At 68.9% G+C, this 23,223-nt stretch overlaps 2 protein-coding genes across 4 annotated transcripts; both read left to right on the forward strand.

The window, feature by feature from the left end:
* Positions 1–945: 945 nt before the first annotated feature.
* TNFRSF14 (TNF receptor superfamily member 14) lies at positions 946–15,286 on the forward strand. Of its 3 annotated transcripts, none has more exons than XM_062193064.1 (9): positions 946–1,020; positions 3,191–3,367; positions 4,243–4,351; positions 4,663–4,788; positions 6,035–6,190; positions 6,595–6,685; positions 7,225–7,412; positions 8,092–8,123; positions 14,859–15,286. In XM_062193064.1, the coding sequence occupies exons 2-9, from the start codon at positions 3,299–3,301 to the stop codon at positions 14,964–14,966; spliced, it is 879 nt and encodes a 292-aa protein (XP_062049048.1). In that variant the 5' UTR covers positions 946–1,020; positions 3,191–3,298; the 3' UTR covers positions 14,967–15,286. The 3 variants fall into 3 exon arrangements, with proteins under 3 accessions (XP_062049048.1, XP_062049049.1, XP_062049051.1); XM_062193065.1 differs by having other exon boundaries at positions 7,240–7,412; XM_062193067.1 differs by lacking the exon at positions 6,035–6,190.
* A 5,095-nt stretch (positions 15,287–20,381) lies between these two features.
* Positions 20,382–23,089, forward strand: PRXL2B (peroxiredoxin like 2B). Its single transcript, XM_062193068.1, has 7 exons — positions 20,382–20,525; positions 20,681–20,885; positions 21,066–21,117; positions 21,720–21,783; positions 21,879–21,954; positions 22,316–22,434; positions 22,935–23,089. The coding sequence occupies exons 1-7, from the start codon at positions 20,463–20,465 to the stop codon at positions 22,959–22,961; spliced, it is 606 nt and encodes a 201-aa protein (XP_062049052.1). The 5' UTR covers positions 20,382–20,462; the 3' UTR covers positions 22,962–23,089.
* Positions 23,090–23,223: the final 134 nt, after the last annotated feature.

The following is a 23,223-nucleotide window of genomic DNA, read 5'->3' on the forward strand; positions in this document are numbered from 1 at the left end:
CAGCGGCTGGACGCAGGACGGCACCGCCAGCCTCGGGGTTTGGAGATGGCCCCGGCGCCCCTGGAGAAGTCGGGGCCACTCGGTCTTCAACGTCCGCTCCCCTCCGAGGTCCTGGGCTTGTCTCAGCGCAGTGGTCACTTCTGGTGGGTGTTGACCACTTCAGGCCGTGTTTTGTGTGGGGCTCCCCCTTTGAGGGGCGCCGTGTGGCGCTCCCCCGGCCTTTCTGTGGCTGGATCTCAGGTTTGTCCACGCAGGTGCAGAGCAGCGCTCACGGCGGGCATGGCGTCGTCCCAAGCTGAGGGCCGGCCTTGGGTGACCGGCACCACCTCTCTCTCTCTTTTTAAGATTTATTTATTTATTTTAAAGTCAGAGCTACACAGACAGAGGAGAGGCAGAGAGAAAGAGAGAGAGAGAGAGGTCTTCCATCCGCTGGTTCACCCCCCAAATGGCCGCAAAGGCCGGAGCTGGGTTGATCCGAAGCCAGGAGCCAGGAGCGTCCTCTGGGTCTCCCATGTGGGTGCAGGGGCCCAAGGACCTTGGTCCACTGCTTTCCCAGGCCATAGCAGGGAGCTGGATGGGAAGTGGAGCAGCTGGGTCTTGAACCGGTGCCCATATGGGATGCCGGCACTGCAGGCGGCGGCTTTGCCTGCTTTGCCACAGCGTCGGCCCCGGGGCGGATCTCAAGTGTGTCCCTGCCACCCCGATCCCAGTGGCTCAGTGCCGGCCTCACACACGGCCGGTCACTCAGGGCTGACCCCTGGGGACTTCGGCCATTCCCTCCTCGCTGGTGCCCTGCTGGCCGCGGTGGCTGCGGCCCCTCTCCAGGCCTGGGAAAGCCAGGGCTGTCTTTGGCTGACTCATTTCCCTTCCCGTGGACCACGGGTGCCTGTTGCTCAATTTCCCAGGACAGCCCACGGTGTTTCTCACTCGGGGGCGGGGGTTCCTCCTGCCTGCGGGAAGTGGAGGCACTGGTTCCCTGTTCCAGCTCACAGGCTCAGGCAGGTACCGGGGGCGGCCGAGGTGAGTGCGTCCCCTCCTCCCTGCCTCCTCCCCTGGGGCGGGGTCCATCCAGAAACCCTGGGGGAGCCCACCCTGCCAGCAGCCCACAGCCAGGGTCCACTTCCATCTCGTGAGCCGTTGCCCACTCTGCACGCGTGGCCTCGTCCGGCTCCCAGCTCTCCGTCTGGGCTATGTCTGCGTGCTCCTTTGTGGGGCTTGGGGTTACTGTGAGGGTCCCGCACCGGAGGTTGGAGTGCGGGCAGGGGTGTGGCAGGAGCTGAGGTTCAGTCAGGCAGGTGGCTGTGGGCGGGGCCAGGAGCAGACGTCTGCTGGGAGACAAGGGGAGCAGGGGGCTGAGTTATGGCTTGGAAAGGGTCCCTTGCTGTGGGAGGACGCGGGGCGCAGGCTGGGGGCCCCGGGCCGGGGCGGGGGCATCTTGGGCTGGAGCCGCGCAGCGTGAGGAAGGCGGGGCTCCCAGGTTCCGGGCAGAGGCTGCCCTAGCGTCAGGAGGTGGGGACGCAGGTCTCTGTGAGGCCACTGGAACCTGGCCAGAGGCCAGCAGGGGACGGTCTGAGCTGTAGCCTGGCCTCCCCGCAGCGCCCGCCTTCTGGGAAGTCAGCTGCCCAGCCCGATCCTCCGCCCCCAGCTCGGGATCCTCGCTGCTCCCACGCTCCGAGCCCCCGCTCAGGGGACCCTGGCCAGGCCCACAGCGCCCCACTTCCCCAGAGCTCCCTGCCCTACCCTGTCCCCTGCCGATGGCGCGCGTGACTGGGAAGCTTTCCCTTAGGACTCCCGGGACCAGGCGCCTCTGACCCCTGTCCAGCTGTGCTGGTGCCGAGCAGGGGAGGTGGGGGGCAGAGTGGAAGGACAGCATCAGGACCCTGCCCACCCACCCCAGGCTGAGCACCTGGGCTCCTGCCGGCCCCGCCCACCCCAGGCTGAGCACCTGCCTCCTGCCGGCCCCGCCCACCCCAGGCTGAGCACCTGCCTCCTGCCGGCCCCGCCCACCCCAGGCTGAGCACCTGCCTCCTGGTTCCCCCTCCTCTCCCCTACTGCCCCATCCTCTGGTGCACGACACGCCCCCAGGCAGAAAGAGGAATCGTGATCGGGAGTTTCCTGTTGGGCGGCTGGGGCCGCAGGCTGGATCGTCGGGGCCTCCAGAGGACGGCTGGGGACAATGTGGGCTGGGCAGAGAGGTCTGGCCTGGGAGCCGGGCTCCGAGACCCCGGCCCGTCTCTCAGCCTCGGCCTCCCGGCTGCACTGCGGTGTGGTGCACGGGATGCCTGCCGGGCGCCCAGCAGGAGCCCTCGTGGGACAGGAGAGGGGAGGGGGCCGCATGGGCACGGGGAGGAGAGGCCTGGGGTCAGGCTGCACCTCCACCCATCAGGGAACGCTGGGGTGAGGGGTCCCCAATCGCAGCCCTCTCCCTGCGGACCCCCAGGGTCCTGGGGCTGCACAGGGGTGGGGCAGGTGACAGCAGTGGTGGGGACGCTCGTTGGCAGGGGGGTGGTTCCCCTGCTTCTCTGGGGTGGTGTGCATGAGAGGACCTCTGATTGTGGATGTTCTGGGAGCCCAGGGGTGGTTTTGGGGGGCAGCAGCAGGTGGGGGTCTGCCTCCCTCTGCAGAACCTCAGCCCCCCAGTGTGTCCCTGGGGGTGGGGGCAGCATGGCCATGGTCACTCCCCAGGACTCCGTCAGGTGAAACAGGGCAGCAGGGGGTACCCTCCCCCTTCCCCGGGGCCCCCCACTGTGCAGTGGTCGAGGCCCCCCCCAGCAGGGCTGGGAGTCCCTGAGGACCCTCCAGGGCCCTGCGGCCGAGGGGTTTGGGGCTCCGGGCGCTGGGCTCGTGGTGGCCAGCAGGGACCCTGCCCTGCGTACAAGGGAGGCTTCGGCCCCACAGCTCTGGGTCTGCCTCCGTGGCCTCTCAGCCGCCTGGGTGGACACCTTGAGGACCCTGAGGAGCTGCCCGGAGGCCCTCGGCGGGGCCCTTCCTGGTCCCGCCCGTGTCTGAATGACCACGCTGTGCTCAGAGAAACCCGTGACTCCTGGTTCCGCGTGCCTGCGCGTGCTGTGTGGTTGGCACCGCCCTAGCTGCCGGGGTCCCCGCTCCAGGCAGCGCAGGGCTCCGCCCCCCTCCCCTCCCCCCACCTGTCGCCGCCACACCCTCTTTTGTATCCTGGTTTCTCTTTCAGCCTGGAAGCAGCAATGTCTGGCTCACCTCGGAGCCCCCAGCCTGCGGGGCCTCCTGCCGTGTGGGGTCTCGGTGGGACCGCCGAGACCTGAGCTGTCCCAGAAGGGCCATGGGCCCTTGGCGAGGCCAGCGGCCTCCGCTCTGGAGCCAGGCGCCCAAAGCAGAAGCCCTGAGTCTGGTGAGTCCTTGCCCCCCCCCCCCCCCCCCCCCCCGTCTACCTGTGCCCCGCCCCCTGCCTGGTCCCAGGGTCACTCCCCGCAAGCCCCTCCCCACACCACCGCCCGTGGCTGTGTCCTGGTTCTGAGGTCACTGGGCCTCTGTCCTCTCTGTGGGGCAGGCATTGTTGTCAGCCTAGGGAGGGGTCGGTCAGCCAACCAGGAGAGCCACCGCCCTGACCGCGCTGGCGTTGTCTGCCCCTGACCCCACACCCACCACGTGGGGCCGCTCAGGAGCCCCCGGGCCGAGGCTACTTCCGGAGTGGGCAGCTCGGGAGAATGTTCTCGGGCCGGGCCCTGGAGCAGGTGTGGGAGCCAGCCTTGGACTTTGCACTAGATCTTAGCCCAAAGGCTGAGAAGTGATAAGGGCCTCGTACTCTGGCCGGTGGGGCAATGTGTGTGCGGGGGTGGGGGGTGGCGATCCGGTCCAGGGTGGGCTTGTGCAGACAGGCAGTTGCACCCTGCCAGGCAGCGTCGGCCTGGAATGCAAGTGGGGACCCCTCCCCCTCTGGGACCCCGGCCTGTCTCCCTGCTCTGGGCAGTGGTCCCCGAGGGCTGTGGGCTCCCCAGGGCTCACTGGGTCCACCACAGAGCAGCAGGCTCAGGGCTCATGAGGGTGGGGGCGCCAGAAACTCAGCTCTGGGCTTTGCTGGGCTGGAGGAAAGGTGGTCCCTGCCCCCCCCCCCCCGAGGCTGTGCTGGTCCCCAGAGGGCACAGCCGGGCACAGGGCTGCAGCTGCCCACGGCACAGAGGGGCTGAGGCCGCTGGCCGAGCCTGGCGGAGCCCCCAGCGGGCAGCGGGCTGGCTCCTCCCTCTACTGCCCAGTCTGTCTCCTTAGGTCCTGTACCTCCTCCTCCTGGGAGCCCCCGGCTGTGCACTGGCCCAGCCCCCGTGCAAAGAGGAGGAGTATGCCGTGGGCACCGAGTGCTGCCCCAAGTGCAGCCCAGGTAGGAGTGGGCCGCGGGGGGCGCTCCTGTCCCACCCTCCCCGGAGCCCCCACTGTCCGTGCCCACAGCAGTGTTGGGGGCGAAGCCTGGACCCAGGGGGCGGAGCCAGCAGAGCACTGGAGCCAGAGGGCGGCCCCCAAACTTGCCTTCATCCAGCGGGGCCCTTGCAGCTGCCCCGTAGGGGAGGGCCTGGGGCACCCCGTGGGGGACAGCTCAGGCGCCCCAAGTCCTTGTGGCTGGTGTGACTCCTGTGGGTGCGACACCAGAGCGCCCTCGTGTGGCTGAGGTGCTGTGGACGCTCTGGCCGGCAGGGTACCACGTGGTGCAAGCGTGCGGCGAGCTGACGGGCACCGTGTGTGCGCCCTGTTCCGGGAAGACCTACACTGCGCACCACAACGGCCTGGACTCCTGTCTGCGCTGCCGGGAGTGTCACCAAGGTACTCGGGCCGGCACAGCCAGCACCTCCCCCGCGCCGGGAGCCGGCCCCCAGCGCAGGCCATCCCATGGCCACAGGGGCCTGCCCGGGCCTCGCCCCCGACACCTTCAAGGGAGCCTGCAGTCCGTGTCCCTGCCTGCCCACCCGGAGCAGGCCGGTGCCGCACCTGTCACCTGGTCCCTCGTGAGCACCCAGGGACCCACTGCACCCCTGCCCGGGCTCTGCTAACCCTTGGGTGGCCTGGGTCCCTCCGTGCCTGTTTCCTGTCTGTGATGCGGCATCCCTCAGCGTGCCCCGGGCCAGCCACGTCCCCACGGTGGCCTTGGCAGCTCCTCTTCCAGAAGCTGTGTCCCCCAGATGCCCAGGGATGGGGTCCCAGGACAGACCCCTGGGAGGTGACTGAGGTAGTGGGTGTTCCGGCCTCCTCACCTCCCCAGGCCTCTGCTGGCCAGCATTGCCGGGGGCCAGCCACGTCCCCACACTTGACCCCTGAAGATGCTGTGTCCACAGCCATGTGTGGCCTGGCTGGCATCAGTCTCACTCCAAGAGACGGCACAGCAGGCGCCTGCCTGTGCCACGGATGGGGAACCGAGGAGTCCAGAGTCACGGGGCCCAGCCCCGCCCCTCTCCTGCCTGTCAACACTCCGCCCACCCTCCCAGGCACACTCGCGCTTCCTGCAGGGAGGGGGGGACCCCCCAGCATGGACAGGACGCAGGCCGAGGCCCTGCAGCCACACCACATGCCCACAGCCAGATCACTCAGGCCCAGCCGGACACAGAGCTCCACACGGGGCTACAGGCGCCACCGCAGGGCAAGGGCTGAGGGCAGCCAAGCTCCCAGCCCCTGGGAGCACCTGTCTGATGGGCTATGGGGGCGGGGGCATGGGTGGCCAACGATAGGGTCCCTCAGGAGGGCCCCCAAGGTGGGCTGAGGCCAGCTCTCCCCACCGTGCCTGTCCTGCCGTCTGACTAGCTCGGGTTACATAGTCTAAGGGGTCTGGGCCTGAGACCTGCTCCTGCTGGGGCCAGGCCCCTGTGGCTACGGGGCAGGATGGGCGGGATCTCCGGTCCCCCACTGGCCCTGCTCGTGCCAAGGGGACACTCCTGGCTTCCTCCCGGCAGCTGGCCACACGCAGGCAGCGCTGGGGAGCCGCCTGGCACCAGGCCTGGGGTCCCGGGCCTGCCCGCCGCAGGTGGCTCTCCCAGGGCAGGGGTCCGGGCGCTCAGCTCTTTGCCCTGGCCCACAGCCTTGGGCCTGGTCACCCGGCGACCCTGCTCCAGCACGGCCGACGCCGTGTGTGGCTGTGGCCAGGACAGCTTCTGCGTCAGCAGGCACGGCGACCACTGCACTGCCTGCAGGCCGCACACCACCTGCCGCCCGGGCCAGAGGGTGCAGGAGAGAGGTGAGCCCACAGGCGACAGCTGCCCCCACCCATCCCTGCCCCGTCCCAGGAGCCCTGGGTGGGGGGCGCGGGGGAGGGGCGTGGCCTCTGGCGGCTCTGGGACCCAGGTCCTCGTGCCAGGCAGGACCTGGGTGTGAGTGGTGGGGCTGCCCTGGCTCCACCCGGCACCTGCCCAGGGCCACCCCCATGGCCTTTGTGGAATGGCTGCCCCAAGGGAGTCTCAGACCCTGAGATCGCAGGCGCCTGCTGTCCCAGTCAGCTCAGCGGGCATGGCCCACGACATGCCTTGGGGTTCAGCTCCTCCACCCTCTCCCCCACCAGCAGACCAGCTGTGTATGAGGGGCTCAGGAGGGGCAGCCCCGGGCCCCTGCCTGAGGACCCCCCCCGCCCTCTCCACCTGCCAGGCACTGAGAGCCGGGACACCGTGTGTGCCGACTGCCCACTGGGGACCTTCTCCCCCAATGGGACCCTGGAGCGGTGCCAGCCCTGGACCAGGTGGGTGCTCCCGGGTCTGAGCCCCATGCCTGGGGTGAGGGCGTCTGTGCTGCCCAGGGCGGGCGCCACCCTGGGGGGCTCTGCTGTCAGCCTGCGGGGGCAGCACAACAGGTGTCCCTGCCCCAGAGGGAGCCTCAAGAAGGCTGTCCCCAGGGACACCGCTGCTGGGTCCCTGCCCCCGTGGCTTGGGTGTCCCTTGTGGGGGGTTGGGAGGACTCCATGCCTCCCAAATATGGGCCTTTGGGGTCTGGCGAGGGGGTCTGGTGACCGTGGGAGGAGCCTGGGTGGGGGAGGCGTGGCCACTCCAGGGAGCTGTCCAGACCCGCCCTGCCTCTGTCCCCCGCCCTATCTCCTGAGCGCTGCTTTGGCTGACCCGGGCTCGGGGGTCTCTGCTCCTCCCTCTCCTCCCCTGGGGTGCACGGGGAACTCAGAGCCACAGGACCGTCCCGCCTCGCTGCCCAGGGCGGCCAGCGCCCAGGACCGCTGGTCCCACGGGAGCCTGGGACTCTCCGCCCATGCTCTCTTTGACTGGCTCCCAGGATCCTCTCTCCCAGGTGCAGCCCCTGGCTCATGACGGAAACCAAGCCTGGGACCAGCAGCACCGACGCCACCTGCTCCCCCTGGAGGCGGCACCTGGTTGGGGGCCTGGCCGCCGCCTTCCTCCTGGTGGTGCCGGTCATTCTTGGTGCTGTCGTCTGGAAACGGAGAAGACGGAAAAGGCCCATCAGTGAGCGGCAGCCCAGCCCCCTCAGAGACCCCTGCAGCCCCCAGGGGGAGGGCGGAGCAGGGGGCAGAGCCTGGGGTGAGGGCAGGTGAGGCCTCTGCCACCCTCTGCACCCAGCTGTGGCCTGGTCCCCGGCTGCTGCTGCTGGGGAGTGGTGTGGGGGTGCCCAGGGCACGTGGCCCCCAGCTGCAGGGAGCGTCAGCAGCGCCCCGCCCCGCCCTGTGTCCCCATTGGGAAGTCCAAGTGTCACTCATTCCCTTGTCCATGTCGTGGCTCTCCCTGGGCACCTGGGCCATGCAGGCTGTGGCCAGGCACTCGGGCCCCAGCTCTGGGAACCCCGTGAGCAGGCCTCGAAGGGCCCTGCTCTAAGCAGCGTTCAGAGTGGCAGGTGCCCCGTGCTGGGGCCTAGTGCCAGCACCGCCAGGTGTCCTCACCTCCCGGCCCCGGCTGGGGCACCTGCTCCTGGGGCCTCCTCCCACTTCCACGGGAGATGTTTCAGCAGGGCTCAGCTGTGGATGGGAGCGTGGCAGCTGGGAGGTGGGCAGGGGCCCAGTTCTCTCACTGGTCCCAGGCCTGGGGGATGCCCACAGGTGAGGGTCAGCTCCTGGGACAGGCCAGGCAGGGAGAAGCCCCCACCATCACTCGCTCTGGCCCGCCCCGATGGTGCGTCTGTGTATTGCAGGTGACCAGATGATGGTGCCTGTCTCCATCCAGGTATTGTACCCACCCTCTCCTCCCCACCCCACCTGGACCAATGCTGGGGGCTGGGGGCTGGGCTGGGGGCTGGGCTGGGGGCTGGGTTGAGGGCTGGGGGCTGGGTTGAGGGCTGGGGGCTGGTCTGGGGGCTGGGTTGAGGGCTGGGGACTGGTCTGGGCTGGGGGCTGGGTTGAGGGATGGTTTGGGGGCTGGTCTGGTGTGGGGGCTGGGTTGAGGGCTGGGGGCTGGGTTGAGGGCTGGGGTCTGGGTTGAGGGATGGTCTGGGGCCTGGGCTGGGGGCTGGAGGCTGGGCTGGTCTGGGGCCTGGGCTGGGGGCTGGGCTGGGGACTGGTCGGGGCTAACAGCTGGGCTGGGGGCTGGGCTGGGGCTCCCAGTCCTCCAAGTCCTGAGTCTGAAGCCAGGTGAATGCTGGTGGGAGGGGTACGGCGCCTCTACTTTCCTGAGGACGGGTTCCCATGGCCAGCCGTGCACACGCGTGGGTACAGCACGGGGTCTGGTGTGATGGCAGCGGACACGCGGGAACTGCACGCGCGTGTGTACAGTGAGACGTCTGAGTGCAGGCCCAGCACGACCAGGTCAGGACACTGGCCTGTCTGTCGCCTGGAGGCTTTGCCGCATCTTCCACTGGGCGTGCAGAATGGCGTCTGCTGGCCACGTGGACACACTCGGTGAACTGCTGTCCACTGCCGTCCGGGCCCTGCGCCCCACGCCCAGCCCCCTTCCAGGCCGGAGCCACTTCACCTCTGCACAGGAGGGAGACCACGCAGCGCCACGGCTGTGCCAAGGCTGACGGCACTGCAGGGCGTCTCTGGCCACGGGGCTGTGGATGGGCGCCTGGGCCACGTCCGTGTCTCGGCTGCCGTGGACAGGGTCTCTCGACTTTGGCTGCGCCCGGGGAGGGGCCGCTGCATCAGGCGTTGGTGGATTTCTCGTCTCTGGGTGACGTCTGGAGCGGCGGCTCCACCGCCCGCCCCCTCGGCCTCCTCACCAGCGTTTGCCGGTCCAACCCGGGTGGTTCTGCTCCGCGTTTCCCGGTAGAGACCTGCTGTCTCCCAGGGCGGCCATCAGCCAGAAGCTGGGGTGGGGGCGGCAGGGCCCGGCCCGCCCCGGGGTCCCGTGCTGTTTCTGTCCTGGAGCTGCTTGAGCTCCCGGCCCTGCCCGCGCCGTTGCCGTCCGCCGATCGGAAGCTTTTCTGTGCAGCACGTTTCTGTCTCACGTCTAAGTCTTTGGTCCACGCTGAGCCGAGCTTGTGTGAGGTGAGCTGGGGGCCGGAGGCCCGGCCTCTGCGCGCGGTGCTCGGATTCCGCACCAGCGACTGGAGAGACTTGGCCCCGCGCTCCGGCTGCCTCCGTGGGCCCCGCTGACTGCAGACTTGGGGACTTATTTCTGGAACCCCCAGGGAGCCCGCGGTTAGGACGGCTTTGTGGGACGCTTTGGACTCATGGTCACGGTTTCTTCGCTGCGCCTCGGGCGTGGTCGGCTGCTCTGGGTCCTCCTGGTTCCGTCTGAATTTTGTGTCTTTTCAAAGTTCGGAGGCGTTGCGCCATCTGTGGGTCGTTGCGTGCAGCGTGGGCATTTTACCGGTGTCCACGGCGGCCGTCCGCGCTCACGGGGAGCCCTCGGGCTGGTGCTCGGCCCGTCCCTCCCGTGGGGGTTTCGCAGTTTCCGGGGCTGATACCACTCGCCGCCTTGGTAAGAGGACTCCTCGGGGCTCGTGTGTCCACGCGGAGCGGATTCTTGCCTTCTTTCTCAGCAGGTTCATTTCTGCGCATTCGTCTGCGTTCCTCCTGGGCTGCTCTGGCTCCGTCAGGTTTGCTCCGTGTGAAACCGCGCTGTTTGCCACGGCGGTTTGGCCCTTTCCTGTCCTCGCGGGACGTCCCGCAGTGCACAGGGGAACGCGACGTCCGTCCCGTCCCTGACCGGGGGCAGGGAGGGGGTCAGGGCAGCGGGACATGGGCGGCTTTGCCGGGACAGCGTGCGGGGGTCCTGCAGTGCCAGGCCTGAGGTTCTGATCGTGAACGGGATGTGGGGTTTCACTGAGTGCCTGGACGTGAGACGGCCCTGTGCTGTGCTGTCACCGGGGTGGCCCTGGGCTGTCACTGTCACCGGGGTGGCCCTGGGCTGTGCTGTCACTGTCACCGAGGTGGCCCTGGGCTGTCACTATCACCAGGGTGGCCCTGTGCTGTCACTCTCTTGTCACCGGGGTGGCCCTCTGCTGTCACTGTCACTGTCACCGGGGTGGCCCCGTACTGTCACTGTCACCGGGGTGGCCCTGGGCTGTGCTGTCACTCTCTCGTCACCGGGGTGGCCCTGTGCTGTCACTCTCTCGTCACCGGGGTGGCCCTCTGTTGTCACTGTCACTGTCACCGAGGTGGCCCTGGGCTGTCCTGTCACCGGGGTGGCCCCGTGCTGTCACTCTCTCGTCACCGGGGTGGCCCACTGTTGTCATTGTCACTGTCACCGGGGTGGCCCCGTACTGTCGCTGTCACCGAGGTGGCCCCGGGCTGTCACTCTCTCGTCACCGGGGTGGCCCTGTGCTGTCCTGTCACCGAGGTGGCCCCGGGCTGTCCTGTCACCGGGGTGGCCCTGTGCTGTCACTCTCTCGTCACCGGGGTGGCCCTCTGCTGTCACTGTCACTGTCACCGGGGTGGCCCCGTACTGTCACTGTCACCGGGGTGGCCCCAGGCTGTCACTGTCACCGGGGTGGCCCCAGGCTGTCACTGTCACCGGGGTGGCCCTGTGCTGTCACTCTCTCGTCACCGGGGTGGCCCTCTGCTGTCACTGTCACTGTCACCGGGGTGGCCCCGTACTGTCACTGTCACCGGGGTGGCCCCAGGCTGTCACTGTCACCGGGGTGGCCCCAGGCTGTCACTGTCACCGGGGTGGCCCTGTGCTGTCACTCTCTCGTCACCGGGGTGGCCCTCTGCTGTCACTGTCACTGTCACCGAGGTGGCCCCAGGCTGTCCTGTCACTGGGGTGGCCCTGTGCTGTCACTCTCTCGTCACCGGGGTGGCCCTCTGCTGTCACTGTCACTGTCACCGGGGTGGCCCCAGGCTGTCACTGTCACCAGGGTGGCCCTGTGCTGTCACTCTCTCGTCACCGGGGTGGCCCACTGTTGTCATTGTCACTGTCACCGGGGTGGCCCCGTACTGTCACTGTCACCGAGGTGGCCCCATGCTGTCCTGTCAGCGAGGTGGCCCTGGGCTGTCACTGTCACCGAGGTGGCCCCGGGCTGTCCTGTCACCGGGGTGGCCCCGGGCTGTCACTCTCTCGTCACCGAGGTGATGGATCTGGCGTGCTGAGCTTGGCTGCGTCCCTCGGGCGAATCCCAGTTCACGGCGTGGCGCCTTCCCCCGCGGGGCTGAGCGAGACGGGCTGGGATTGTGCTGAGCCTGTGTAGGACGCCGGGCACCCATTCGCACGTGTTTGCGGGAGCAGCACTGGAGATCCATACAGGTGGGCGGAGATCTGGCGTCCACGGCCCGAGTCCAGGGTGAGGGGCCCCTGAGACCCTCTGTGCGGGGACCCAGGCTCCTGGGCCTCCGTCTGCCCCCTCTCAGCCCAGCAGCAGGGAGCTGGGGACGGCCGAGCGAGGCTCCAGCCCGGCCACTGGCCGGGGACCGTGGCCGAGGGCAGCCCACTCTGGGATGTGACCATCGTCCTTTCCGCTGTGCCGTTGGCTGGCTTTGGTGTCCGGGCAGCGCCGGCTCCCTGCAGCGAGGCTGGGAGCGCCCCCTGTCCATCTTTGGGGCAGTTCCGGAAGAACCGGCGTTTTGTAAATGTCACAGCGCAGCCCTGGCTTCTGTGCCGTGGACGCCGTTTCCGGTGAGGGTTCGGGCTGGTGACGGCGGCCGGGGCGTCCTGCTCCGTGCCCGAAGCCAGCCCCGTCCCCTGGTTCCCGATTTGCCGGCTGGAAGCCGCTCCAGGCTGCCCGGCGGGAGCCGTGGGGCTTCTGGGCAGGGTCCTGAGCCTCCGCCCCTGCCCCTGCCCCTGCCCCTGCCCCTGCCCCTCTGGTTCCCGGAAGAAGCCGCCTCCATCTCCTTTACCTTCTCAGAGCCAGCTCTGCCCCGGGTCGGCTACTCGCTTCTCCACTGCCCCGGGCTCCCTGCGCTCCACTCCCCGCTCTCGGCCAGAAGTCCTGCTTCGGCTGCGATGCTTTCGTTTTCGTTGGTTCTGGGAAAGTTGTCAATTTCCCTCTTGATTTCTCCTTTGACTCAGTGGCCTCGGGAGAGGGCGTTGCTGAGTTCCCGTCTCTGGTTTCTCCGCTGTGGTCAGGAGCCGGGAGCTGCGAGCCCGACCCCGGCTGTCCTGGGGGCTTTGTGGCCTCACCCGCGGTGCCCGGGGCCTGCTGCTCGTGCTGGCACACGGGTGTGTGCTCTGCCCCTGTGGGCGGAACGTTCCGGCGCCCATCGGCGGTGCCTGTGACGTTTCTCGTTGGTGTGCGCCGAAGTGGAGCAGCCGGGACTTGAACCGGCGCCCATAGGGGAGCTGGTGCCACAGGCAGAGGCTTAGCCGGCTGCGCCACAGCGCCGGCCCCTGCAGTGACTTCGTACAGGTAGCACATCACTGGCTTTTCTTTTTTAATCCCTTAGTCTGTATATTTTAAGTGGCTGAAGCCAGGAGACAGGAGCTTCGTCTGGGTCTCCTTTGTGGGTGGCAGGGGCCCAAGCACTGGGCCGCCATCCGCTGGCCCCCAGAGCTGGGTGGGAACCGGAGGAGCTGGGGGTGTGTGGGGGCGGGACCCCCTCGGCGGGGGCCCCTGCGTGTGCTCGGCTGACCGCTGCCCTGCCCTGGCCCTGCGCGATGCTGGCACTGTGCGGCTCGGGGGGGGGGGGGGGGCGGGATTCGCTCCGTTCTCCCCGCTGCGTCCCCCCTCCCCCCCCATTCCGCGTGTTTTCCGGAGGACCCTGCTGGGCTTGCCGGCAGCGAGGACGCCTCTCGGGCTCGCCGGCCCCTCAGGCGGGGCTTTCCCGTGATTTCTGAAGCTTGGCTTTGCAGGGCGCGGCGGTGTGGGCGGCGGTTTCTTCTCTCAGGATTTGAATTTCTCTGCGCATCTTCCCGGCCGGCGGCCCTCGCCTCACACGGACTTGGGCTGCCGTCCTCTGGCCGGGGCCAGAGCTGCTCCTGGGCTGGGGCTTGGGCAGCTGCAGGGGCCATGGGGCGGCCAGCGCCGTCAGGAGTCGGCCCCTCCCCCGGACAGCTTCCCGGGGCCCTCCTCCCCAACACCCACGGAGCAGACGTGGGCTTCGGCGTGCGTCCCGCACACCTGCGGGCCTCTCATCCTGGCATTGTCTTCCTTTATTTTATTTATTATTTTTTAAAAATTCGACTGGGTTATTTCAAAACGCCTGTCGTCCAGCTTGGGAATTATTTTAAGATTTATTTATTTGAGAGGCAGAAGACAGAGAGGGAGAGAGCGAGAGAGAGCGAGAGTGAGCGCTTCCACCCAGGGTTCACTCTCCAAGTGGCCTGGACGGCCAGGGCCGGGCCAGGCTGCAGCCAGCAGCTGGGAGCTACATCCTGGTGTCCCACGCGGGTGCAGGGGCGCAGCACGGGGGCGTCCTCCACTGCTCCCCCAGGTGCATCAGCAGGGGCTGGACTGGAAGCCGACGCCGGCGCTGATGGGGGCACCACAGCCACAGGGCTGCTCCAAGCTTGGGAGTTCTGCTGTCCCAGGCTGCCCCGGAAGTGCTGGGCTGTGACCTCTGTCTCGCGCTCGGAGCCATCAGCGGGTCGGTCTCTCTGCTCCTTCCTCGCCGCCTGTCCCCCTCCCTGACTCTCTTGCCCCTCACTGTGTCCTAAAGTCAGGAGCTCCTCGCTGGTTCCCGTCTTGGGGTCTGTGCTGGAGCTGGCGCGCTCCCTGGGGTGTTGTACACTGGTGGGTCTGTGGCTCCCGCGCTCCTGCGTCGCTTTCTCCCGCTTGTGCACAGGAGCAGGCTGGGCCGCTCATCGGCTGAGCCCCAGTGGGCGCAGGGAGGTGGCGCGCGGCTCCTTCAGCTGGGGGCCAGGCTGAGGGGTTGTGGGCTGGGATGCACCTGTCCCAGGTGGGCAGGCACCCTGGGGGCTCGGGTGTGACGTTTCTGGGGGTGGGCAGCCGCGCAGGCTCAGGTGAGTGTGGCATCGCTCGGATGGACACGGGGCGGGGGCCTTGCCAGTGTCTGCGGGCTACCGTGGGAGGGGCTGTGCAGTGGACCCTCACTGGCGCCCCTCAGGGTCTCAGGGCCCTGTGGGAGCCCTCACAGAACTTCTGAGGGCTGACCTGGCGGTTCCTGGACCGAGGGGGGTGGACAGGGCCTCAGCAGGCCGGGCTTCTGGGGCAGGCCGCCTGGCCGCCACGCGGGGTTGCAGGAGCCTCCTGGGCCTCCGTGTGCTGAGCTGTTCAGGGCCGGCTGCCTGGCTACTGCCTGGGGGTCAGGCTGCATTGTTGGGGGCTTCCTGGCAGGACCTTGGGGGCAGGACCGCAGGGTGGACGTGGCAGCTTCCGGCTGGACTGGAGCCTTCGAGGGCCTCAGGCTTCCCAGCAGAAGTGACTCTGGGGCCCGGCCCGCTGGGCTTGGGGGACCCTGGGGGGCAGCAGCCATGAGCCAGCCCCCCCACCCCCCAAGCTGCCCTGCTAAGGCCCGGGAGCCCCGGCAGCTGCTGCTTCCTGCAGGGTGCGCAGGGGAGGGTGCACGCCCCTCGCGGCGGCCCTGGGGGGCCCGGGATGGGGTCTCAACCGCGCTTGTCTCGCAGGGGAGAGGTCCCAGCGCAGGAGCCCAGTCCGAGGAGACCCAGGCGCTGCGGGCCCCGCCCAGCGTCACCACGGTGGCCGTGGAGGAGACGGCGCCTGCGCTGGCCTAGGGGCCGCGGCTGACCTGCGAGCTCTGGGACCCGACGGCGAAGACGCTCCGGAGCCGCCCGTGGGAAGGCGCTGTCCAGCCGGCCAGGCCGCGGGAGCTCAGCGCAGAGGCGGGGTCACGACCCCCAGCGCCCCGCTGCCTCCGGGGGACTCCGTACGGAGCGGCCCAGCGCCCGGGGCCGGCCTTGGACGCGCGTCACCCGAGACCGCGGGGTCCTCCGACTGCGGAGCCCCGCCTTCCTCAGCACGCGGACCACCCCCGGCCCCCGCCCCTTCCTCACTCGCTCTCCAGGACAGCAAGAGGCCCCCCGGCTCCCGCCTGGCTGCGTCTCCCTGCGCGGAGAGGGGCGCAGAGTTCCCGCTCCCGAGGCGCGGATCAGAGCGGCGGGCACCTGCGCCCGCGGGACCCCGGCTGCACCTCCACCTGCGATTCCATCCGCGTAGCCGCGTCCGCACGTCCGTCCCCTGGACCCCGCCCGCGCCTCCGTCGCTCCCAGCCCACCCATCGCACCGATTCGCGCGTGGGCGCCGCCGCGTGGTGACAGCAGCGTGACTTCCACGGATCCACGGCTCCCCGCACGCGGCTGAAGGGCGCCCCCTGGCGGCCGCCGGCGGGGTCCGGCCGGGCCGAGCCTCACGCAGCAGCACTGGGGGACCCCAGGCGGAAGCACCCGGGACTTCGCACAAATCAGATGAACGCCAGAGAGGGTACAGGGAGTCGTGCGGGGCGGGGTCGCCGCGGAAGGGCGCCCCACGCACGGGCCTGGTGGAGCCCGCTCTGCTCCTGGGGGGGTCCCGACACCCCGCTGCTGCGGGGCTGTGGGTGGAGCCGTCCCCGCGTCTCGTGTGGGCGGCAGTAAATGAACCCGAAGGCGCGCAGCCGCCCGCGGTGCACCCGAGGACCGGGCCCGCGTGGCCGAGCGCCACGGAGAGAGCCCTGGCGGTATGTGGGGTCCGCAGCGGGCTCTGGCGCAGGGCAGCAGCGTGGTCTGCGCTGGCCACGTCATGTCCTTCAGCCCCAGAGAACAGGGGACCCCGACCCCAGGGCAGCCGCTGGGCCATGTGCCAGCTGTCCATCACAGGAAGGGTCCCCCGGGGCGGGGGGCTGTGGGGGAGGTGGGGGGCTGGGGAGGGGCAGAGTTTCCATTTGGGAAAATGCAGAAGAATCACTTTTTTAAATACATATTTTCCTAGAAGTATTCTTTTTTAAAGGTTTATTTATTTATTTGAAAGTCAGAGTTACAGAGAGAGAGAGAAGGAGAGGCAGAGAGAGAGAGAGAGAGAGAGAGAGAGAGAGAGAGGTCTTCCATCCGCTGGTTCACTCCCCAGTTGTCTCCAACGGCCGGAGCTGGGTCGATCCGAAGCCAGGAGCCAGCAGCTTCTTCCCGGTCTCCCACGTGGGTGCAGGGGCCCAAGGAAGAGTCACTTTATAAAAAAGATTTATTTTGTATTTGAAAGGCAAAGTTACAGAGAGGGAGAGAGAGAAAGGTCTTCCATGTGCTGATTCACTCCCTACATGGCTGCAACGGCCGGGGATGGGCCAGCCTGAAGCCAGGAGCCAGGTGCTCCCTCCGGGTCTCCCACACGGGGGCAGGGCCCCAAGCATTTGGACCACCTTCCACTGCTCTCCCAGGCCATTAGCAGGGAGCTGGATCGGAAGTCAAGCAGCCGGGACTCGAACTGGCGCTCAAATAGGAGCAGGCGGCCGCCGGCCCGAGAGTAACTTTTATGTTACATCTTCCACATTCAAAGAATAATTTGGGGGTGGGTGTTTGGCCCAGGGGTCAAGGTGCTGGTGAAGACGCCACGCCCTGTGTTGGGGCACTGGGGCTCAAGTCTGGGCTTCCCACCCCGGAAGGCACTGGGGGTGGCTTAAGTACCTGGGTCCCCCCACCCCGGGGAGACGAGGATGGAGTCAGTGCTGGCTACGCAGCCGCCTGCGGGGTGTCAGATGGGATCTCTCTCTGTCTCTCTCCCTCTTGAGTAAGAACATCTCACCACTGCAGGAAGACAGGTAACCTCCGAACACAGAGTGGGAGTTGAGTCCCTCCCACTGCCCGGGGAAGGCCCCGCCCTCCTGTGAGCGGCATTGGGGGGACTGCCGGGGCGGGGGGCGCTGCCCGCGCCTGGACCACAGATGGGGATACCAAGAGGAGAGAGAGAGACAGCACGCGCGCACAGCGTCCACGACAGCGCTGCAGGGTCAGCCCGGGAGGGTCCCTCCGAGTGACAGCGTGCTCCTTGGCGGCAGCTGGGGACCCCGCTCCGCAGGGCAGGCCCAGGTGCCCAGGACACCACCTCAATCCCGGGCCCTGGACGTGGCTTCGCCTGCCGGGGGCGGGGATGGGACCTGTGCTCGTCGCAGAAGTGTGAGGCCGGGGCCCCTCCCTGGGGAGTGCAGGGGGCCCCAAGTGCCTGGTGGTGTCTAGGGGGCCCCTACGCTGGATTCAGTGGGCACTGAGGCAGGGGTCGCTCCCGTCTCAGAAAGGCGTGGGGAGGGACTCGGGAGCCCGGCTGCTCTTGCCTGGGTCTGCGGGCTTCTCCCCGACTTTCCTGTTAACAGTGACATCTGGGCCTGGCGCAGGGGGCGGCGGCATGGCCAGAGCCAGGGACTGATTAGGCCCCCCGATGCCCAGGACAGAGCAGGGCTGCCCAGGGAGGCCGAGGAGCGCGTGGGCAGAGGTGTGGGCTCCAGGCTCTGGCTTACAGATGGACAAGGTCAGTGATGACCAAGGGTGACCTGTGGGCCGACGTGCCCTGTGCCGTGTCACACGTGGGTCCCACACAGACCCCCACACTGGCCCTGGGCAGGAGCAGAGACATAGACATGGGAAGAGGCTGAGTGTGCATGGTGGTCGGGGAAGAGACCACGGAGGCAGGACTGCAGCTGTGGGTAGACAGAGACCATCAGGTGGCCGAGGTTCACGTGTTCACGAAGACGGAGGAACCAGGCCGGCGCCGTGGTGCAGCGGGTAAAGCCTCCGCCTGCAGTGCTGGCACCCCACATGGGCGCTGGCTCGGGTCCAGGCTCCACTTCCCAGCCCAGCTCCCTGCTATGGCCTGGAAAACCGCGGAAGATGTCCAAGTGCTTGGGCCCCTGCACCTGCATGGGAGACCCGAAGGAAGCTCCCAGCTCCGGCCTGCCGCAGCCCTGGCTGTTGTGGCCAGGGGTGAACCAGCGGACCTCTGGCCCTCTCTCTCCATACCTCTGTCTAAATAAATAAATGGTTTTTTTGTAAAGCATGGAGGACCGTGTATCGGGTGGGGTGGGGCGGGCCCTCTGCAGGTTGAGACGCGTCCAGACCCCTGCCCCTCCTGCCTGAATGCTGGGGTTTCAGTCCCCGCCGGATCCCCGACTTCCGCTTTCTGGTGCTCGGGTCCCTGCGCCCACGAGGGAGCCCCGGGCGGCGCCGGCTGCCAGGCCCTGAGCCGTGTCAGGGCCGATGGGCAGGGAGCGGCAGACGAAGAGCTCTGTCCCTTTGCCATTCAAGTGAAACCAAAGTCACCACGGACCCAAGGGGACGTCACAGCGAGTGGGAGCCCGGAGAAGCAGCGGACGTCCGGCACTGCGGCCTCCCACGGCTGACGCGGGCCAGCGAGAGCCCTCTGCCCGGCCAGCGGACCCGCGGGGCTCCGTCCGGCACGCACGCGTAGAAGGAGGGAAGAGGCGACATCCGGGCGACACTGGCTCAGGGCGGCCTGACCCGGCCAGGCTGTCATGGGGGGCGCTGACCCTCTGGGTGGAGCCCCTCCCTGTGCTGACCCCAGTGCTCCAGGAGGCGGGGCTGCTGTGGTGACTGGGTGTGGGCGGAGCCAGCGGGAGGCCCCGCGGGAACCCAGAGGCTGGCGCGGGGTCCGCCAACATCTCCACCTGGGGCATCTTCTCACGGCGGCCCGGACGGCCGGAGCCACACACAGCGGACGCCAAGTTCTCAAATGCTCCATACCCAGCGGCCCGGGCAGCACCCACGGGAGACGGCCACGCCCGGCCTCGGCGGCCTCTCTCACTGGCTGTCTCCCTCCAGACGCTGACTCCCAAGACGTCTGGAGTTCCCGAACATCCTGGGGTGTGCCAAGGACGGGGGCGGAGGGAGGGCCTCCAGGGACAGGGGCCAGGTTGCTCGCTGCTTGCCCTGCAAACAGGGGGCGCCCAAGCTCGGGGTTCCCCCATCCAGCCCAGAGCTCCCCGGCCCAGGGATGCGCAGGTGAAACCACACCCGTGCACACCTTGTGCGCCTGTGCTGCCTGCAAGGCCGCAGGTGATAGGGCCCCGTCTGGCCAGAGGCCTCGGCCAGCGTCTACACCGCAGCAGGAGGCCAGACCCCAGGCCAGGAGCACTCTGGGGAGGAAGCACACACTCCTGTCCCCTGGTGTCCTCTTGGGCACAGGACCTGCTGTGGTCAGTGATGCCTGGGCAGAGGCCGAGCCCGGCTCTGTGCAGCCACAGCTCCCCCGGGCAGGGGTCCCAGACCACAGCCGCCCGTGCTGGCCGGGGTCGGAGCAGATGCCCACTGCATGTCTGCCATTTTCTGGGTCCCACAAGGGGACTTGAAAATGCGGAGGGCCCGGGGCTGTGGCCTAGCAGGTCTGAGACACCGGGTCCCATGTTGGTGTTGGTTCCGGTGCCAGCTGCTCCACTTCCTGTCCAGCCTCCTGCTGTGTCCTGGGAAAGCAGCAGATGACCCACTGCACCCACATGGGAGACCCGGATGGAGTCTTGGCTTGGGCCTGGCCCAGCTCTGGCCATCGCAGCCGTTCCTGGAGTGAGCCGGCAGACGGAAGACCTCTGTCAGTCTGATTTTCACATAACTATACCTGGAACAGAGCGCTCTCGGGGACTGGCTGCCGCACTGCGGGGCTCCCCCGCGTCCCCTGGGCCTGTGGGTCCCTCCCGGCGTTCCTGCTCCCCTTCGGCTCTCCCCCAGGGGGAGGGGTTCCCTTGCTTTCTCCAGACTGACCACGGGTCCAGCTGTCCTGCCAGGCCGGCGCGGAACCAGTTGTGTGTGACTCCGGCCTGGGGGTGAGCTGGGGTGCGCCAGACCAGGTGGAATTCCAGGTTAAGCCTTGGGGTTCCTGCGGTGGCGGGAGCCGGCCTGGCCGGCCGCACACTGGCCACACGCAGGCCCGGACCGCGCCCGGACCCCAGAAATCCCGCCGCGATCCCAGCTCTCCGCGCCGCCCCGCCCTCTGCCATGTCATTGGCCAGTGGTTCATACATATGCAAATCAGGCACACTTCTGTCACGGCTTGCGGAGGCTGGGCGTGGCCAGGGCGGGGGTGGGGGCCGCAGACACTCGGCGCTGCCGTCTTGGGGCGGGACCTGAAGCGGAAAGGCGGGTGTATGGGCGTGACCGGAACGCGGCGCGGCCATCTTGGGGGCGGAGCCTGGAGGGGCGTGGCCTGATAGTGGGCGGGGCCGGGCAAGGCGCAGGTGCTGGGCAGAAGCGAGGCGCCCGCCGGGGACCCGGCTCCAGGAGCCTTGCGGGGCGGCCGCCGCCATGAGCGCCGTGGACCTTGCCCGCGTGGGCGCGTGCGTCCTGAAGCATGCGACGACCGGGGAGGTGAGGACGGGCGACGGGAGCGCTTGCGGACACCTGTCCGCGCACATGCTTCGGGGCCTGGGGCGCGGGTGGGGCGGAGGCCGCGCCGGCCCCGGGCTCTGCGCTCGGGAGCCGGGGCCGGGGTGCGGGCCCGTGTGTGACCCGGCCGCCGTCAGGCCGTGGAGCTGCGGAGCCTCTGGCGGGAGCAGGCGTGCGTGGTGGCCGGACTGCGGCGCTTCGGCTGCGTGGTGTGCCGCTGGATCGCCCGGGACCTGAGCGGCCTGCGGGGCCCCCTGGAGCAGAGCGGCGTGCGCCTGGTGGGCGTGGGGCCCGAGGCGCTGGGCCTGCAGGAGTTCCTGGACGGCGGCTACTTCTCGGGAGGTGTGTCCGTGCGGTGCCCCCAGACCCAGGGCGCCTGCTTCTGCGCTCCTATCCGCCGGGCCGTGGACGCTCCGGGTCTCAGCCCTCCTCTGCGTGGTGGGACCCACGGCCCTGGGTGGGTGAGCTGAGCGGGGTGTGGGGCGGGGCCCTGGGCCCACACCCGTGCCTTCTGCCCCCCAGAGCTCTACCTGGACGAGACCAAGCAGTTCTACAAGGGGCTGGGCTTCAAGCGGTCAGTGTGTGCTTGGGGCTCGCTGGGCGGGGCTCTCTGGGAGGGGCTCGCTGGGGAGGGGCTCGCGGGGAGGGGCTCTCTGGGAGGGGCTTGCTGGGGAGGGGCTCGCTGGGAGGGGCTCACTGGGGAGGGGCTCTCTGGGAGGAGCTCGCTGGGAGGGGCTCTCGGGGAGGGGCTCGCTGGGAGGGCAGGGGCTGCTCTGCCCCCTGGCTACTCTCCCTGTAGCCCTCCTCTGGCCCCTGTGGCCCTTATGCTGGGTCTTAGGTGTTGGCTGCCTGACCAGGTGCTCACGGACACCCCCCCCCCCCGCCCCGGAACAGCCAGACCCCCCAGGGGGACTTGCAGTCCAGCACCCCAGGCCACCTCCCCCAACTGACAGCTACTGGCTGACTGAACACCAGGGCCCCAGGGTAACTGGACCCAGGCTGGTGCCCCTGGCCTTGCACCTGTTCTGGGGGGGGCTGCCCTGTGCCATCTCCATGTTCCTGGAGGGATGCTCGGGTGGGGTGGGGCTGATCCGGGCCCCTCTGTGCATCTTGTGGAGACTGGGGCAGGTGTCGGGGGCGGTGCCGGAGCCCAGGCAGGTGCGCCGGTGTCTGCAGGTACAACAGCCTGAGCATCCTGCCAGCCGCCCTGGGGAAGCCGGTGCGAGACGTGGCCGCCAAGGTTTGTGCCAGCCAATGCCCATGGGCCCAGCGGGGGTAGGAGCCCCCTGGGGGCTGCCCCCTGGGGCTCACGGGGGCCTGCTTCCCTCCTCCCAGGCCAAGGCTGTTGGCATCCAGGGGAACCTGTCTGGGGACCTGCTGCAGAGTGGAGGGCTGCTGGTGGTCAGCAAAGGTGGGTCGGGACGGCCACGCCCTCGGTGGGAGGGCCCTGCTCCCCAGGGTTGTCCTTGTCACAGCTTTCAGCATCAGCTCGGGTAGAAGTTCGCTCCTGTGGCCGTTCAGGTGGGGGTCGTGGCCAGTCGGAGCTGCCGAGCTGAGCGGGCTAGCCCAGTGCATGGGTACCCTGAGCCCCGCCCATGGCCCCCCTGACCCCCCGCCCAAGGCAGCCCTGAGCCCCACCCACAGTCCCCCTGAGCCCCGACCCCACTCCTGAGCCCCACCCATGGCTGCCCTGAGCCCCGCCCGCACCCCAGCTCTGCCCACAGCCCTTGAGCCCGCCCACGGCCCTGAGCCCCGCCCACCCTCTGTCGCAGGTGGTGACAAAGTCCTGCTGCACTTCGTCCAGAAGTCCCCCGGCGACTACGTCCCCCGCGAGAGCATCCTGCAGTCTCTGGGCATCTCTGCAGAGGTCTGCGCCAGCGAGCCGCCCCAGGTGAGCGGGCTAGCCCAGTGCATGGGTACCCTGAGCCCCGCCCATGGCCCCCCTGGCCCCCCGCCCATGGCAGCCCTGAGCCCCGCCCACAGTCCCCCTGAGCCCCGCCCACAGTCCCCCTGACCCCGCCCATGGCCCCCCTGACCCCCGCCCATGGCAGCCCTGAGCCCCGCCCACAGCCCCCTGAGCCCCGCCCCCACCCCTGAGCCCCGCCCCCACACCCACCCCTGCTCCCCAGGACAGGGCAGGCTCGCAGCCAGGCCCCTTGCAGCCCCAGGATCTGAAGAGGGGAGGGGCTGAGAGGGGCTTGCAGGGCCAGCACAGCAGGGCGGGGGGCTGCAGAGGGGGCCACAGGGTGGAGGGTGGCCTTGGGGGGGGTGCACCCCTGGGTCGGGCGTCTCCAGTGTCCAGGGTGCTCAGCGCGTGGGCGTCCCCGCCGCTCTGGCCCCCGGGCAGTGTGGCTGGCCTGACGGGTCCCTCTGCCCCCTCTGCCCGTGCAGTGTGACGAGGAGCTGTGTGGGAGGTGACGGCCTCGCGGGAGCTGGCCGGCGTGTGCTGCCCTGGGCCCCTGGAGTTGGAAGAGGCTCCTGCAGGGGCTGGGCTGGGCGCGTGGACCTTGCCTGGCCCCGGGCCTCTGTGAGCCATTAAACTGCACTTCCCACGTCTGCTTCCTCATTGCCCCCACCCCCGCCCCAGGGTTCCCGGGTCAGGGGGCGCCCTTGCCCCCTCCCCCTCGGTGAAAGTGGCAGTCCGGCTGAGGGATGCGCCCGGTGGGCTCTCTGGAGGCCT

This window comes from Lepus europaeus, chromosome 5, assembly GCF_033115175.1.
Source record: "Lepus europaeus isolate LE1 chromosome 5, mLepTim1.pri, whole genome shotgun sequence".
Classification (NCBI taxonomy): domain Eukaryota; kingdom Metazoa; phylum Chordata; class Mammalia; order Lagomorpha; family Leporidae; genus Lepus; species Lepus europaeus.